The sequence below is a fragment of the Anser anser genome (assembly GCF_964211835.1).
Source record: "Anser anser genome assembly, chromosome: 2".
NCBI classification, from domain to species: Eukaryota; Metazoa; Chordata; class Aves; order Anseriformes; family Anatidae; genus Anser; species Anser anser.
In genome coordinates this window covers 145985859-146003933 of record NC_139721.1, presented here as the reverse complement: position 1 = coordinate 146003933, position 18075 = coordinate 145985859, and the positions used below count along the sequence as shown (strand labels likewise).

At 39.6% G+C, this 18075-nt stretch overlaps 1 protein-coding gene across 11 annotated transcripts in view; it reads left to right on the top strand.

The window, feature by feature from the left end:
* Positions 1–18075, top strand: part of MPP7 (MAGUK p55 scaffold protein 7) — a 152464-nt gene that overhangs the window by 48745 nt on the left and 85644 nt on the right. For 8 of the 11 annotated variants that reach the window (XM_083823664.1, XM_083823655.1, XM_083823663.1 and 5 more), the window contains one exon: positions 7149–7267. The exons of the other annotated variants lie outside the window; for them this stretch is intronic. In XM_083823664.1, the coding sequence (XP_083679790.1) occupies positions 7149–7267 (119 nt within the window). The remainder of the gene's footprint in view (positions 1–7148; positions 7268–18075) is intronic. 11 annotated transcript variants of the gene reach the window in all.

Here is an 18075-nt window from a genome sequence, read left to right as displayed (position 1 = left end):
ATCTTTGTACGAGCTCGCCACAAGCTGCTCATTAATTTGGCTTGATAGGTCACTTTAACACAGCTTTATGTTTGTATTATTCCTGCAAATAATAGAGCTTCTTAATGCTCGTGAAAGTATTTTTATGAATTTTCAAAGTATCTTTGTTGATGGAGTGCCTCGTAAGGATATTTTGAGGGGTTTCAGTTTTGAACCAGGTTTCATGAGCTGTACAAGCAAGAACTCGGTCTCGCACTGTACGAATGCGAGTAGGGATCAACTGCTTAACTCGAATCAGAGCGCGCCGGTATGCGGTATGCTAAATCTGAAATACACATGTTGAGACAAATCCTAAAAGACCAATAACTGTTTCAAACAACTGCGGATTCTTTAGCTTCTGTAGCCAAGTTCCAAAACTAAAGACTTTTCCATTTTGAAGGAAATAATATTTTTAAAAGTGATGGGTTTAAACGATTGCTTACTTTCAGCGTTTTCTGTCATAATGTTGCTTTAAGGCGGGTTAACAAATTACTCTAGCTTGGAGGAATAAAAATTGGGTACAATTGTTAAGTCGGAATACTGTGCTGCCCTTACTGAACGTGTAATCTTGTTCTCTGAGGGTATGCGTTACAAAATTCTTGCTTTCATTAGCATAAAAAAATAGAACATTGACATTTTAATGAGTGCCACCTGTAACGATTTTAGCACTTTGCTTCTTTGTGAATTAGTAAAGAAAACAAAATAGACAGTTTTTCGGGGTGCTGATGACCTGCATGTTATAGTTATCTGGTTACTCAGTATTTCCTATTTTCTGGAAATTAGATTAAATGTTTTTATAGAACACTAAATTGCAAAATTTAAAAAAATGTATGTGATAGAATCATATTGAACAATTTTTCTTAAAGAACCAGTGATAAAGTCTTCTTGCAGTGTCAGGAAGCCTATACACTCCGGGGAATTAGGAACATACAAAGAACTATTTGTAGCACATCAGACTGAGCACCCAGTGGTCATCGTACAGCTGGAGTCTGATAGGGCAGTGGAGTACGGCTGTCCTAATCCGTATCTGCACAGAATGTTTTTATGTGAACGTGTGCATGGAGACTGATCTCAAACCCGAGAGTGAAACAACTTTCAATATTCGGTGGTGGTGACTTTGATTTTACTCTGCAGCAGCAGTGATGTCAGAACAAGGGTTTCTGTTGCAGGGCTGTTTGCTTTGTGTAAGGAGAGTGTTGTCTGATCCTTTATTGAACTGTAAAGTACAGTTCAAATGTGAAAAAATATCAGCTTCTTATAAAAGGCAGCAAATGGTGCTGATTATTTTACCTTTGACAAAGTGGAAAATTTAAAGGTTGGTGTGTCCCGTTTTATTAATACAATAAAATTTTACAGTGTTGTTCTGGGCTTAGATATATGTTCTTTAGTGTTTATTACCCCTCAGTTACAGTAAAAATTTTTGATTTGAAGTCTGGCATCGTTGTCCAGAATGCTAATTCAGGAAATTAATTAACATACGAAAGCAAACGCACATCCATTTGTCTCCGTTTTTTTCCCTATGCTAACCAAAACAAAGTTGGTGTTTTCTTGTAATATGCAGGAGTGATGGAACGCAGAGACCATATTTTTTATCATTTAGCGCTAGTTTATAGCTTCCACAGACTTGTCCTAATAATGAAGCTATGAAGGATATGACAAGAATGGTGATATTAAATTTCTCTAGACTAACAGTAAATTTTTCCATTCTGATGTCAAGAATGTAGAGCATCTGGAATCCGCAGTGTGAGTGGTTCAGTCCGGGAACACTTTCATCAATTGCTTAGCCATTTATTCTCCTCCTAGGAACAAGCAGTCTGCTATAGAATATAACACTCTGAAGGAAGCAATTTTCTAGAACTGGAAAAATTCTTTATGTCCTGTTGTTTCTGATTTAAAAGCTTTCCATTTCTTCTCAGTCTTAAATCTTATTGCATGCGCAAAGTTAGGTTAAACGTTTTTAAATTGGGATTGTCATTATTATACCCTCTGTTCCTCGGATCTAATAAAACTAAATTGTATTAATTAAGCTTAGGAAAAACTGAAGATACCCTGAAGACGGGAGCTGCTTAACTGTGTTAATAGAAAAAAAGTGTGAAATCTATCGATTACCTTTTTAAGCCGGGACAATGCTGTGTTTTCAAGCATACTTGGATTTTTCCCTTGAAATTGTTTCTTTAGTCCATGCTGGCAGAACGCTACAAGCCTTATTTTGCAACCTTTTTGGGTTACTCTGTGACTGCAACAAGTCTAAAATCTTCAGAGTGGTTTCTCTGTCCATGAAAAGCTGTTGTAAATTTTAGTTTTAAGATTCGTATGTGTATTAGGTTATTGACATGAATATAATTAGTAGGGATTACTTCTGTAAGCAAGGTTATCTAGTCACTGCTTTTAATTGCCTGTGGTTTTTTTTTTCTTGGGTGAAATAAACTTCATGGAAAGTGTATCGTATGTCTGGTGTTAATTTATTGTATTTCTTTATTCTCGATGGAGGTAGTTGGGTTTCATAGGCTATCTAAGCACCTTCCAACATTCCCCAACCCCTTCCACTCTCACAAGGGTTTTATGTTATTACTGTGTGCAGTGCTTGCCCCTTTCAGTAGTGTTGCCATGCCACAGGTTTTACTTAGTTCACATCTTAGTTCATCTTAGGCACTGTGTCTAATTTATATAACAAGAATATAAATATCAGCATACTGGTATCTAAAACTGGGAGTTCCCTTATTTATCTGGAGTTGACTCTTTTTACTGCCACTGGCTTAGGTGCCCATGTTTCATCTAGAAAGGGCCCTGTTTCCTCCTCTGATTCAATGATTTGGGAAAGTCCAGGGATGATTACATTGTGATGTGAGATTTTTTTTCCTCCGAGTTGTAGGACTGACTGGACTTGCTTCCTTTTTTATAGTTGCAAAATAGTCGTTCATCTCCATGCTTAAACTCATTGTTAATTTTTGTAATGTATGCTCAGGTCATTTGAGACCTCTGAATAAATGTTCTGCTTTTAAAAATAGAAGTAAATGAGTTTTTCTTGTGTAAGTCATGTTTACTTTACTGAATTTTGATACCTGAAGTATTTTGATACTAGAAAATCCCAGTGGACATGTGATTCCTTTTAAATATAAAACTTGCTTAAATTTAGCCAAACTAGACTAAAAAAAAAAAATTACAAGGACCTGAGTAGAATAGCAACATTGTATAAAAAAGCTTTTTTTTATTTTTTATTTTTTTCAAGGCTCTTTACAGTGTTGCCAACATCAGGCATTCAGAAAACCCAGGATTTTTTTCACCTTTTTGTGATTTTTGTTTTTTAAAACAACTTCTAGAGCCTTTTAAAAACTTTTTTTGTGTGTGTGTGTTAGTTTAAATTGTAGGCATCTTTCCAAAAATGTGTGCAAAATACTTTTTTTTACTAGGAGGTCCCTGCTTTTTGGGTGACTTGGAGGTGTGAGAAGAAAGCATCACCCTGAGACTGATAGCCCAGCTGAGGGCTGGCAGCCACGCGCTTAGGACAGCAACGTTTAGCTCTCGGTTGTGGAGCTGTGTCTCATCCCATGGCTGCTGCAAGGAAAATGCATTTTTAATTCCCATAGCAGCCCGTCTCAGTACAGGGGATATGCCTATGACAATGAAGTTCAGTGCAGCAGCGTTTCAATATTTCTAATTTCTACTGAAAGGATTTAAAAGCATAATAATAATAATAGTAATCTGCTTTCAACAGCCTGACTGCAGTAAAACCAGTGAGCTACTTACAGTGATTGCAGTGGCCTCTGGCTCTGGCCTCCAGAAGCACCTGAGATGCTATTTAGTAGCTTTAGGGATCGGTTTGAGGATGGGCTAAAGCAAAGTCTCCAGTATGAAATTTGGATTGCTTACCTTGCTGCATGGAAGCAACTCCACGTAGTGACAGCTGCAGGGCAGCAGAGACTTGACCTTCTACTGTTCAGGTGCCAGAAAGGTGGATGCGACAAGTCAGTGGTCATTTCAACGAGGCCGATATGTCTGTAGTCATCTGAAGGCATTACCAATTTATGGCAGTGTGGCAAATTTTCTGGTCCCTGTCCTTACCACAAAAGCACTTGCTTTTAAATCCCATTTGCTAGCAGTGCACCAGCCACTCTTGTCACTATTTCTTTGCGCTGCAGTACATCAGAACAATGCGTTTTGTCTGGCTGAGATACAAATAAAATGCCATGTTTTAGTTCTTAAGGAGTTGGTGCAAAGAAGAACAATACGCAGTTTTTCTTTATATATAAAAACCTTAATGCCCATCTGAGAAAATTTGATACCATGGCAGTGGGCACAGCAGAAGGAACAAGAAAAAAATACACTTATGTGAAGCTAAGCCTTCACATGTACCAGCACCTTTTTGTCATGGTTGTGTTTAAAAAGAGGGTAGAGCTGAGCTGGATGTTGGAATTTCACTATTTTAACTTTGGTCTTTACCATCTGCTCTCTCCAGCTAAAAACCTCAAGTCCTCTTCTTGCTGAAGTTTTGTTTGGCTATTTTATTTTATTTTATTTTATTTTATTTTATTTTATTTTATTTTATTTTATTTTATTTTATTTTATTTCTGGCCACATAATGCTTGGTTTCAAGAGGAGTCTAAAGAGCAGGCGAGCGGTGTTCCCTGGCACGCTGGGTGGCTGGGGCTCTTCTGCTGTGGAGAAGAACTGGATCCTGATTTTTTTCACCTTCAGGGTGAAAGCTACAAACATTGGACTGCAGAGGTAAAGCAGGGCAGCATTAGAAACATAACCATAGTATTGGAAAAAACGCATCTGCCTAATTTTCTCCATTGCTCCAGAAGAGCTGCATAAATGGGGTACATTTCCGTGGAAGCTAGCAGTAGGGCTGGTGAGACAAAGCCACCCACTTCCCCAGAAGGGGCATTCAGGGCTCTAGGAGTAAATGAAGCCCACAGCAACTTTTGAGCTGGGTGTGGAAGCCGTAAGGTATGTAGGCACCTGCCAGATTACTCTGTCCTGGATTGCAGGCAGTTCTGTGCATAAAACCATGTCTCTTTACAAGCAGATTCAGTCTCACTTTGTATCGCTACTGTAAGAATTAGTCCATCAGGAACCTTTATTTTCACCGGGGAATTAATTATCAAAGGTTCAAGGGGCAATATTTACCAGCATAGAATATTTTGACAGTAGATGATATGTGAAATTTAAGCCCTTAATCTGTTGTGCATCTCTAATGTGAAGGGAACAGCTGAAGTTAGTATCTTCTTTCCTCTGAATGGCACATGTGAATTGTTCCTGAAGTTAGGCCACAGCGTAAGCTTACCTTGAATTTTTTGTTCAATTTTTTAACAACCTTCAGGTTATTCAGAAGTAAATGCATTTGCATTAACAAAAGTGGCCATTTGCAGAAATGAAAGCTGAGTGTAAAGAAATTTTAATTATCTAAATGAATTTCTTAAGGACAAAGTAAATTGAATTAGTGATAACGTTTTTGCAGTTTTAGTATTTGTTCTTCCTATGTACTTATTTCCTCACCTGAAGTTCTGTTGATATCATTTTTCAGCTACTGTGATATCCAGAGAAACTCTGAATTTATTTTTATTTTTTCTTTTTAAACAAAGTGCTGAAATTCTAATAATCCAGAAAGCAAGAGCCAAGAGACCCATTCAGACTTCTGTTCCTTGGGTGTTTGTTCAGTCATTGGTGGAGTCTTGGTAGGCAAGACTTGGGTTTCTTTTTCTATCCATGCAAAATTGTAGTGGCTTGAGTTATATCCTCTTTTTACAGTATTTCTGAAGGATAAACAAGAGCAGATTTAAATAAAAGCAAGATTCTAAGAAAATGAATGTCAACCACCAAAACACTTGGACCACAAAAAGAATGTATCTGGAAGGAACGTTTTTTTTCCAGAATATTTTACTGAAAGGCAGTAAAAAGACAAAAGTGTTAAATAATGGGATCCCGAAGGTGCTGTATGTAATTTTGAAAGGAGATATGTGGTGCCTGGAAAGGCTGTGAAATTATGTTTACTGGTAAATATTTGAGATCGAGTTTTAGGGAGATAATAGGCATAATAATGATAGGCAACCTATAACTCACAATAACGTTCTTTGCTAGTAGAATATCTTGTAAATCCGTCCTTGTGATGAACAGCAGCACTTACTCAGACTAAAAATAATAGCAGGACCATGTATCTTGGATCCCGGGAGACTATTGGTGTTTTTGTAGACAGCAGACAGGAGAAAAAGGCATTTTGTCCTTTTTACCCCAAGTAATCCCACTGGAAAATTAAACATGTGCTATGAATTGATATCAGCTCATGCCAGGTTACCTCCCTAAAGAGGACTGCTGCAAACACTGTTGCTACATTTCTTGGACAGCAGCTTGATGGCCTGTGTGCATGATGGATATTTTCTGCTGCATGCTACTGTGGAACACTGCGCTACTGTCTGCCCCTCGGAGCCCGCTGGTGAGGTGTGCCACAAATAACTGGGAGCAGCAATTGCTTTAACCCTGCGCAGAGCCTTGGATACCTGCAAATTAAAACTTACTGAAACATCGCTCTGGGGGGGTGCCTCTGGGAAAGCTGTGTTGGGTTTGTTTTTTAAGGTGTAGTGCTGCAAAACAGAGCGGTTCCTTTTGTCTTGCTATAGGCTCCTACTGAACACGGGATAAAAAAAATATTAAGCAATATATTAGCAAGAAATATTTAGAGAAACCACGAACCCTTTTTTAATGGACCACCCTATCCAGTTTCTGTTCTTTTAAGGAAGTTTTTCCTATTCATGACTCATTTCACTCTTTGGCTAACATCAAGGGAAATGGAATAACGATTAAGCAAAGGAATGTATGTTTTTTTCTCGTTTTGTCTTTTTTTTTTTTAAAAAAAAACCTTTACGAATTTTCTCTGTAACCTTGTGTAAATACATACGGATATAGAAGCTTGACAACTGTGACAAGGTAAAAAGTACACTGCTAATGCTTGCTTCTTAGTAATTTTTAAAAAATGTTCCTTTTGGTTCTACAAGTTAATGTTATGCTGGGTACTCCAGACTCCGTATTCAGTTAAAATGACATGCTCCAGGCAGCCAATTACACAGAACTGTTAAGTGAAATTAATGAGATCACCCCTAGATTACACTCTGTGTTTTATTTTCATTTTATAGGTCTGTATGAGCTGCTGGCTGCATTGCCAGCCCAGCTGCAGCCACATGTGGACAGCCAGGAAGACCTGACCTTCCTCTGGGATATGTTTGGTGAAAAAAGCCTTCATTCATTGGTGAAGGTAAACCACATTTAAGTCAGTTTCTCTTTGAGAAGAGCATATGGAAAAATGTTTTGAGCGCCATCTAGTAAACCAGTGATCAAACTTGCTCAGTGAAAACAAAACAGCCTTGTTTTAACTCTGTTTCTGTCAGGGGTGGAAGTTGTTAAATAAGATTCTACCAAAAATACATAGATGATTTCATTTAAGAGTGATGTTTTGGCAGTATAATGCTAATGCAGCAAACATATGTTGTTTGCCCTTGTTTAGAAAAAGAGAGTACGAAATAGTAGCAGGAAATCTGAGCCTTCTTTATGGTCAACATTCAAGACCTGGAGTTTAGCTTAAATAAATAAATGTTCACAGCAAAAATTAGAAGGAATATATTTTCTGAGGTCAAGTATGGCAACAGTTCAGTAGCCACATTAATTTAAAATAATTTCCTTTAACAAAGTCAACTGAAATTCTAGTAAGCTGTTTCTTTTATTGGCTTGCCTCCATTTAAAATTGTTTTGCACATAAATATGTTGGACTAAAGTACGACCTAAAATAAGTTTGGAAGAATACTTGAGTAAAGTGTCCTGCTATGAAAGTGATCAGCAACAAAAAATCAAAGCATGCCACGGGAGTATGCAGAGCAACCCCAATAATGTTAAAATTGCTTGAAGAAGAAAAATGGGACCAATCAGCTGGTTAGAAACGTTCCACTCCTACAACATGGTAAGTGTGGCTCAAGTCTCTAGTAGGGAGCTAATTCGAGCTGTAAGGAAATTCTGAGGTCTCAAGTGAGTCAGTAGGTGGTGGTAACCCATACCATGAATATATCCAGATTGCACGTAATTGAGCAGAGTTTGTTACAGTTGTCAGTCATTGCATGAGAGGAGGCTTAAAACTTGAAGCAACCGAGATTATTTTATGTAGATTTTGGAAGTCACCTTTTTCCCTTTCTTTTAGCTATCTTGTTCCAGGAAAAGAAATTATAATGTTGTACTTGGGCAAAGTTTTCAAATTACCTGCAAAATTACATATGAAAATAAACACAAGTACTGTCTGGTAGTAGATACACAAAAGCAACAAGCAGCAGAACAGTGCTTTTCAATACTCGTTTGCCTAAAGAATTTCATCAAAGTTTCTGAAGCACAGCGATTCCTACACTTCTTACTGCTTTGATTCAGCTGTCTCTTCAGCTTGCTAAGATCACCACTGAAAGGGGAGCACTGGTTATGTTTCAAATATAGGCTGACGGTCGTGTGAATCTAAATTAAATGTTAGGTCAGTAGCTAAGTTAGTTTTCTTTCTGGATTGGGAATTAAAGAAGGCTGGCTGAAAACGAGTGTGGATCTGTGAAACATTAAAATTTCAACATTTGCTCTTAATTTTGTATTGAGGCAAACCCAAAACCTTTTAACTCATTCACTTGCTCCCTTTTGCCTGTCCCCAAAAGAAAACGAAGTTAGCATGACTGTAGCTATTTCACTCATCGCCAGTGTACTCGCAGCTCGGAAAAGCTGGGCTCTCCTACTGGCTATCCTAGTTGCATGCCCTAATACCATGTTGTTTGTTACTGCTGTGTAGATTGACCTTACTGGATGAGAATTGAATGAGAAAGGTTTCTTGATGCAGTTGGAAAGTTTTGGAGGTCAGTAAGTGGACATTTCCTTGCAGTTACAAGAAGTCATTGAAGTATTCCAACCATCTTTTTTATCTTGTAAGTTTTAGGGCCAAGAATGAAATATATATTTAACTCCTAACCCGTGAACAGTTATATTAAAGTCCTATTAGGACTCATATTGTCTTCAAATAGATTTAATTCTTGAAAACGCATCTTTGGTGTTCACTAGTAGCACTTATTCTTTAATGCACTGTACTAATTTCACTCAAAAGACAGAGATTTTTAATTATAAGAACTGAGACTGTTACCAACATCTAGTCTGACTCAGTGTATGGCATGGGCTGTAGGATCTCACCTTTTGATTTCTGTGTCGTTCAGCTACAGAAAATAGGGCATGAAGGGCTTTTAAAGGGTTATCCAGTTCATACTCCTGCCCTTAGGCTGTATCTGAAACTTATAGTATTTGTTTGACCTTTAACACATTTTAGAAGGATTATCCAGTGTGTTATCAAGTTTCAGAGAAGGCAGTGCATGGCTTTTTTGGAATGAAATTGTAAGAGCAAAAGAGAGAATCTCATCTTCCATAGCTTTTCCCTTTTACAAGACTTCAGAAGTGCCAAACCTTTCTTTCTGGGTTCTGGTGTCTTATTTGAAAGACTGTTTTTCCTAGCAGTAACTTCTTAAAGTCAACTATACTTGCAAAGACAAATGTTTTTAATTCCTTGAGCAGAGAATGATGACAGATATTTTGTAATAAAAAAGAAGCACTAGCTTAGAGCCAAGGATGTTGTGATCCTGGTATCTGTGGGTTTTAAACTTCATAAATAGAAAGAAAATTAGCACTGGTATACTACTAATTAGGCACTACTATTTATCTGTTTAAAATAGGCACACTGCTTAATAAAAAATTAAAAGCTGAACTTCTTACCTTACTATTTAATAATTGCAAATAGTAGAAAAGAGCTGTTTTCTAAGTTTTAAAATGGATAAAGCGCTCCAAATTGCTTGAAAAGTTTAAGTATAAAATTAACTTTCTACCTTTTGTACAGATATTCTGAGTTTTATGGGTATTTAATAGTCACAGTGTTTTCTGCGTGGTTGTATACGATGGCATATGGTTTGCTACTCTGGTTCTCTTGATATTGAAAAGAAAAATCCTTGCCTTGGATTTCTCTTCATTCAGTGCTGTTGGATAGAAATCCCTTTGTGAACTTGGATCAGCCTGAGCTGTTCTAAGAAGTCAGAAATGGAAAAGTTGTATTAGATCATCCAGTCCATTCCCCTGCAAATACTGGATTGTTCCCTGCAGTACATTCCTATTGTAGTAAGTAAAACCGGCAAAAACTGATGCAACTGGTCTTGCATTCTTTTTTCTCAATAAAAGAATCTGTTGATTAGATTTTAGTTTGCAAAGTATAGAGAAGAAGGAACCCACAGCTATTGTTGACAGTTTGGAAGAGAAAGCTGGCTCTGGATAGTGAATGTTCAAAGTTTGTCTCTGCTTCACTCAATTTATTACTTCCTTGTCTTATTACATAACTCTCTTAAGTTCAACCAAAAATCTTCAACCTTCTCATTACTTTTTATATGGTTGAGATCCCAGTAATTCTGTAGAGATTTATAGAAAAGAACTAAGAAAATATGACTACAAACCTAGCTGAAATTTCAGATAGTACACATTCACTCTGGTTGTGTTGGTGGTCGTTTTTTCATGGTTTTGCCTTTTTTTTTTTTAAAAAAAAGAGGAAAATGTATAAATAAAGATCTGTTCTAACTACTCCTTTAGCTGATTTTCAGAGGAGCTGCAAGAGTTTCCATGTGTGTTTGCTTGCTGTTGGTGCACTGGACACGTTTTGCTGTTTGTCTGCTTAGCTCCAAGATGAAGCTTCTACTTGCACTGTAGCCTTGAATGTTTCTTGTTGTGGGTGTAATGCTCAAACACTGAGTAAGTTTATCTGTTAGGCTGCTACCGACCTACTTTTTCACCAATTGCAATTTGCCGATTGGCTTTGGCCAGCTCAGAGCATGGACAGATCTCTAGCCAGTGCTGTACTTCGCATTAGGAAAACAAAGCCACAAGTAGTATTGTTACTCCCCTTGATAGGGAAGAGATCAGACATCCAAAAAGCCAAAAAAGCAGTATGTGGCATTGGAGAAGAAAATAACTACTGCAAAGAGTAAGGAATATTTGGTAAATCTAGTCTGGTTTAATTATGACTGCATAGTATTTTGGTAGCTGGCCCTGCAAAGCCTTAATTTGTGTTAATTTTCTATTGGTTTCACCTGGATATGGCTTGGCTTGAAGTTCTGAGAATTTTTTTGCATGTGCTAATGTTTGTCTGTGCCAATGACTAACAGCTTTTTCTAAGCAATCTAATCTTCGAAATTAGAGTAGTCAAGAGTGTATCCCGATGTAAATTCATTGGCATGCAAATTCAATCGTGTGATCATGTAGCCCAAATTTCAAAACTGTGGTGGTTCTCCTGGAGCTCATGGAGGGGTCTTCTGGTGCAGCTTCCCCTGCCCCGTGATGTGTCAGACGTCCTGCAGCCAACATCCAGGTATGCACCGCACACGTCTTGTGCATTCGCCTCCCGTGTCATGCACCCGAATGGTGAATGCTTCTGCCTGGGCATGTCCTCAAGCATCCCCACAACTGAATATTCCTCCCAAAATAATAAGAGGAAACAGAGTTGTCTTTGTGAATTGTTCTGATGAGTTGTGTGTGAGAGCTGATTGTTCTGGACTCAGTGTTCTGAACACTTGACATGGATGACCCATAGACTAAGGGAATGATAGCTGTGTCGGCATCAAAGGATGGCGATGGTGGTGATGGATGAGAAGGATGGATTAGAGTAAGGTCTGAGCATGACTAAAGGCTGGAGATCGTACTGTCTGGCTGGGATGGAGTTGGCTTTCTTCATGGCAGCCTGATGACATTGATGTTGACTGCGTCTGTACTTCAAGCTATTATTGAAATATTTCTTACTCATAACACACAAAATATTTTTGACTCGTAACACAAGTTATTTACTTTCTGATTACTTTGTTCTTCGTGTGCACTTTCTCTAGAACTAATATTTATACAATCTTCATATTATTGTTTAGAGCTTATTGTTGGAGCTGTTTCTGCAGCTCACAAAACCACTTCTTTTTCTGTTAACTGCTTTGTTGTACGGAGACAGCAGGGTGTGTTTGTGAGGGGCTTTGGTTGCTTTTATCTTTGCACCCAGTAAGGGAACGGCGAGAGGAATTTCTGATTTCAGGGCAGACATAAACAGGTACCTCGGGAGGAGCTCGGAGGAGCTGCCTTATCCAAGAGTAGCATGCCTGGAAAACGCACCGAAAGAGAACGTGTGGGTCAGTGAGTGGGACTGGAGATTGGCAGGCTCCAGGCACCTAGCCTTAAATCAGACTGAGTGGATTGTGGTTTCAGGGGAGAGTGTTGTGGAGTTGGAGAGATGTACAGACCACCTCGGAGTGGGTGGAATTATTGAAACTGGTAGCTCATTCACTGAAACGGTGCTTTGGTACTCAGAGTCCTTAAGGTTCCTCGCTGCAGAGTTCTCAATCATATTTATTTTTAAAAAGCTGTACCTCCCAGGTACAGGGAACAGGCTGTAGTTGTGTAAATTCACGGGGAGCTCTTGAAGTGCTGTTTGCTTTGGAGATGGGGAAAAAATGAAGGAAAAGGCGGTGTGAGTAAGCATTTACCACCTGGCCATCTGGAGGAGGAGGTGGGAGGGTGGTGCTTGGCAGCTGGGAACAATTCATGGCCAATGAAAAATAATTGTTCTTCATGCTCTAGAGGAGAAGCGGGCAAGATTGCTTCTTACGTTATAGTTTACATCTTTCAGTCAGAGAAGGCATGCAAAGCCTACCAAAGGCCAGAGTTAGGAACAAAGCTCTCGCCCTCGTCGTGCAGACTGGCCAAACAACGTACAGATGTGGGCAGCTGGGCACGTTTAAAAGAAGGAAGAAGGAATTTACTGTAGTTGGGCTCATTAATATTGATGCACTAGGTCACAGGTGGCAGTTCTTTGTCGTTGTTTAAATTCAGATCATCTTTGGGTTGCACACATAGACTGTACATGGAGGAGCGGTAGCATTTCAGTGCTTTTCCCACCCAAAGCAGTCGTAGGTAATGGTCTAATCTGTATACCGAAATAGAAGCTTGCTCATAGGCTTCCTGCTTACTTAAAGATGAAAAGTGTTGAAAAAAATAATACTCTGTAAGAAAGCCTGATGCTGCCTGACAACAGTTAGCAATGATATTTGGAGTAATTACCCCCGAAGCATCGAGTCGTTTTGCTTCCATCCAAATTATTGCATTCAAGAAAGTGTCGTGCAAGGTGTTACTCCATATGAAATGCCATGTGAATTTCGAGTGTTACTTTTGAAGCCAAAGTGATTTTTGGAGACTTGTTCAATAGCCAGCAACTGAAATCTGCAAGTAGAGAGATCGCTCTTAGCTGGAGGCAGTCAGCTGCCTTTAAACTTAATTTCCATGGGAACAGTGATCAGATTAATCAAAATAAGGTAATTGAAGTTTTATAGAAAATACTACAGGACCTTTACTTTATTCAGACTGATACTGTTGCCATGGAAAATGTAAGGAAAAGCTAGCCAGCAGCCAGGCACCGAGCAAATGCTTCTGTTGTTGAGATGGAGAGTTTCTGGCTGAAGTGTGTGCGCTGACCTCTTTCACTTGTCTGAGCACTTGTATAAAAATGTAGGACATCAGGTAGTAACTGAGCAAAAGGAACAGAAATAAAAATGGATTCCTGCTTTAAATCCTAGCTAAAACCCCGAAGTGTTCACATACTATAATATTTAACGGTCATAGTGTTTCTTCTCTGATTAAAGATGATGGTGTTTTGCCTTGTGTGTTGATGTATACATACTTGTGCTTATTTGTGCCTTTAAAGTGACAAACTGCACCTCCACCTTACTGAAGGAGTGGCCAGGCATAGCACTGGGCAGTGTAACCTTGTTTCAGAGAAAACGTGCAACAAGTTAGTGCCAAATGGATGCATTGGTGCAGTTGTGGTGAAATACGGATCATACGTGAAGATGCAACTAAATGTATTTGTGTTACAATTGTACCGTGTTTACTGGGAAAGAGACAGCCAGTGGATGTCAATCATCATTTGGTCCTGAAGTCTGTTGAACCGGTTCAATTACAGTAATTTTTTTTTTGTTTTATGTTTTATTTTGTAGTTCTTGGTAGAAATTTAACTGGATAGAATCGTGGAATCATGGAACGGTTTGGTTTGGAAGGGACCTGAAAGCCCACCCAGTTCCACCCCCCCTGCCATGGGCAGGGACACCTCCCACCAGACCAGGTTGCCCAAAGCCCCATCCAGCCTGGCCTTGAACACCTCCAGGGATGGGGCATCTTCCCGGATGGGATATCTCGTACTAACTTTTGTCAGAAGTTTTGACATTCGGTATCCCCAGCATCTTGCAGCTTCTACATTAGAGGTGCTAATGTGTTTAATAATAGAGACTTACATGTTTTCATCTAGGTTTTTATAAGGAAGTCCTGTTCCTGTCACCATCTCCTCCTTTCAGCTCGCTTTGTTAATAATAAAAAATTCCGAGATCAGTTTCCAAAGCAACTTAATTGCTGCTTGCCTGTCAACAGGCTTGTTGACAGTTTAGTCTCATAAAAGCTGTGGAAGCTGGGCTAGGTAAGAGTTTCTGCAGGTACGGTATACCAACAAACTTTTGAAATGAAAAATAAAATAGATAAGCTTATTAATTCAGAGGTGTGAAATGTTGGTCTATGACTACTTCTTGAAACTTGTGAATTAATCAGTGCTTTGGAATGTGAAAACACTTTGGTTTAGGTTAAACTCCAGACGGAGGCATTTTTTGGATCAGTAGTAATTGATTTAAAGTTTCTGCTGGGAAACCTCCAAAGAGTAGCAGAAATCCAGCCAAAATGTCCTGGACATTGAGAAGGAAGATCTAAATCCTTCTAAGAAAATAGTCTGTAATTTCATTGTTGCAGAGGGTGTAATATACCAGCCTGGTGACAAAACTTCTGCAGCAGGCCAAAGAGAAGTTTAAGAACCCAAATCCATGCCCATACCCAGATTTTTCTTGCCTTATGGAGCTCGTGCAGTATTTATTTAACCAAAGTGATACATTTTTTGTGTATGATACTGAGGCCAATCAAAGGTCTCGTAAGCTGCTCAGTAGTCTGATAAATCCAAGACATCCAAGGATAATGTCATTTTAAACTGTTTTTCTACAGAGTTCTTTTCCTGTGGACCAGCAGTTATTTTTGTGGCAGATGAAAAAAATTATGTTCTGTAGGAGAACATGTGAGGGTGTGTTTCATTTCTTTTTTTGTTTTGTTACTGTCTTGGGCTATTTTTCTTTTAGGAACAGAAAGTTTTAACTACGCAAGCAAGCCTCTGCAGTGCAAAAACATCAAAAGTTTTAAGGATGGGATGTGATAGTTGTAAAATCTTTTTGAAACATTGAAACTGATACAATGAGATTTAATAAAAATCTTAAAAAATAAGATTTACTAAAAATGCCTGTGTATGGTATCGGCATGTTTTATTACTGCTTAGGTTAACTTTCCGTCTTTGTAAGCCTTGATTTTATCCTCTCTTCAGATAATCCTCTTGAAGTTAATTTGTAGTGCTCAGTAATATGTGCTATTACAAATATCCTCAGTATCTTTCCACCTTTGTATGAAATCCATGCATTCACACACAGTTTTTGCTCATCTTTCCTTTTTCTGTTCTCCCTTATTTTTCTTTCTTCTGTGCCTTCTTAAGCACTTTTTTTAAAACGGTTCTCTTAACCGTATGTTGTTTTTCTAGTAGCTGTTTCTGTGCATCTTTGTAGCATCCAGTCCTCTCTTTGCAGGTGTGGTGAGGTCAGTGGAAACTCTCCTCAAACATAAGTCGTGTGAAGTTGAGAACTACGGCGTGTGAGCGCTCACCAGGCTGGTGCTGTCCATGTGGTGCGCAGACACTGCAGAGCAGCCAATAGGGTGCTGCAGAAAAGTGATTTAAAGGCATGAAAAACGTAATGCGTACTTGTCTGTGCAAATCAAGGATGAGTAATTTAGAATGTGCAGTTAATACGAGTCGACTACGCCTTCACCGCACTAGCAAAACTTAGATGTCCACATTGACTTTGATGTAGCAGCTTCAGCATGGTGACACGTTCCATTTCCATGCTGTGGAGAGGAGTGTTTCATGCTTGCTTGCTCCAGCTGAACTGCTAAAAGGTATGCATGACACAAAAATCGGATTGCCCATATCTTTGCTATTCCTACAATGACAGTTTTGAAAACGTTGAATTGTATAAAGCTAGAGCTGTCTTGAATTTGTTTTCAAAAAGCACTGGTGCCTCAGTGGGCAATTTAGACTTGCACATGCTTAGATTACGTTCATTTATTTTGCGCTGTCTTCCCGCTGCTACACTTTTCTTAGTTAAGACCAGGTTTTTCCTCAGTGTGCCCTCCCCTGTATGCCTGCAGGCTTCTATTTCCCATCTACTAAATGATTAGGTTGGATTAATTCCTTGTCTCTTAGGGAAGTTAAGACAGTGAGTGTATAAAAGACGTAGATAACCTATTTAATCTTTGGTATTCTATCAGTGCTGGAGTTTGAGGATGTTAGGAAAGTTGCAAATGCAGCAGACCCCAGGACTTGAGGAATCTGTCTCAGGTGCAGAAGCCCAGTCCAGTGCACACAAGGATGAAGAAGTTCCTCAGTCCCAGTCTGACTGAGGTGGCCTCTGCTGTTCCCTTTTGCAGGTCACACCAGTGTTGGGCTGGGTACCTGTTCCTAGGTGCAGAGCTGGCCAGAGCAGCTACCACAGAGCAGTGCCTGTACCTACGTAAGTGCCAACAGCTCTCATACAAACAAACAAAAAAAAGCAGACAGCTTGGTGTTCTTTCTCCTCTTCAGCTAATTAGGGCTGAAATTCATCAGTGAAAACACACACACCTTCACTCTCTGGATTTATAAGCACACCTACGTTTACAGACTCCTCCAGTGTCACTGGTAGTGCTAAGAGTAACTAAACAGCCACGGCGCTTTACCCAGCCGATGTTTCAGACCGTGAGCCCTTCGAGATGCGGGTCTCCTCGCACTGACTGGTCCAGCTTGAAGTTTGTGAGCAAAGTACATGCACAAGCATGCATGTACCTGCACATGTGATTAAATTCGTTAATCATGGAATCACAGAATGGCTTGGGTTGGATCCAGCCTGGCCTTGAACACCTCCAGGGATGGGGCATACACAGCTTCTGTGGGCAGCCTGTGCCAGTGCCTCACCACCCTCACAGTAAAGAATTTCTTCCTAATATCTAATCTATATCTACCCTTTTTTAGTATAAAGCCATTACTCCTTGTCCTATCACCACACCCCCTGACACAGAGTCCCTCCCCAGCTTTCCTGTAGTTCCCCTTTAGGCACTGGCAGGCCGCTGTAAGGTCTCCCCAGGGCCTTCTCTTTTCCAGGCTGAACAACCCCAGCTCCCTCAGCCTGTCTGCATAGGAGAGGTGCTCCAGTGCTTTGATCATCCTCGTGGCCCTCCTCTGGACCTGAAGACAGTACTGGAGGTGTGATCTCTCCAGAGCTGAGTACAGAGGGGCAATCACCTCCCTGGTCCTGCTGACCACACTATTTCTGACGCAGGCCAGGATGCCATTGGCCTTCTTGCCTACCTGGGCATGCTGCTGTCTCATGGTATTGATGGCAATGTTATTGATGCAAGGGAATAAAATCATAGAATATAATCAATATAATAATCCATTCTGACTATAGAATTCTAGTTCTTGTTCTTAATTCCATCATCCTTAGTTTCACTCACCCTGCTAGCTGCATCAGCACACCTCTGATGCATCTGCTGGTCAGCAAAGATACCTTTTGTGCTTCAAAACTGGTTCTTTCAGAGAATGTTACACCAAGTATAGGCACTTGCTGCTCTCCTTCAATTTTGGGTTGTTTTTCCTCTTATTTCCCTCCTGCTGCCTTTCCCTGTTGCCCTGTTTCATAGCTCTGTAACATGAAGTCACTGCTGCCGAGAAGAGAAAGTTCTGAGTCCTGGAGCCACTGATTCTTCTCTGCCCCAGTGGCTCAGGTATGATGTGACTCTGCATGACAAATAATTGTATTTATTGACCGATAGGGATGGTAGGGGGTCAAACATTCTTATTTTGTCCATTGGACAACAAGTCTG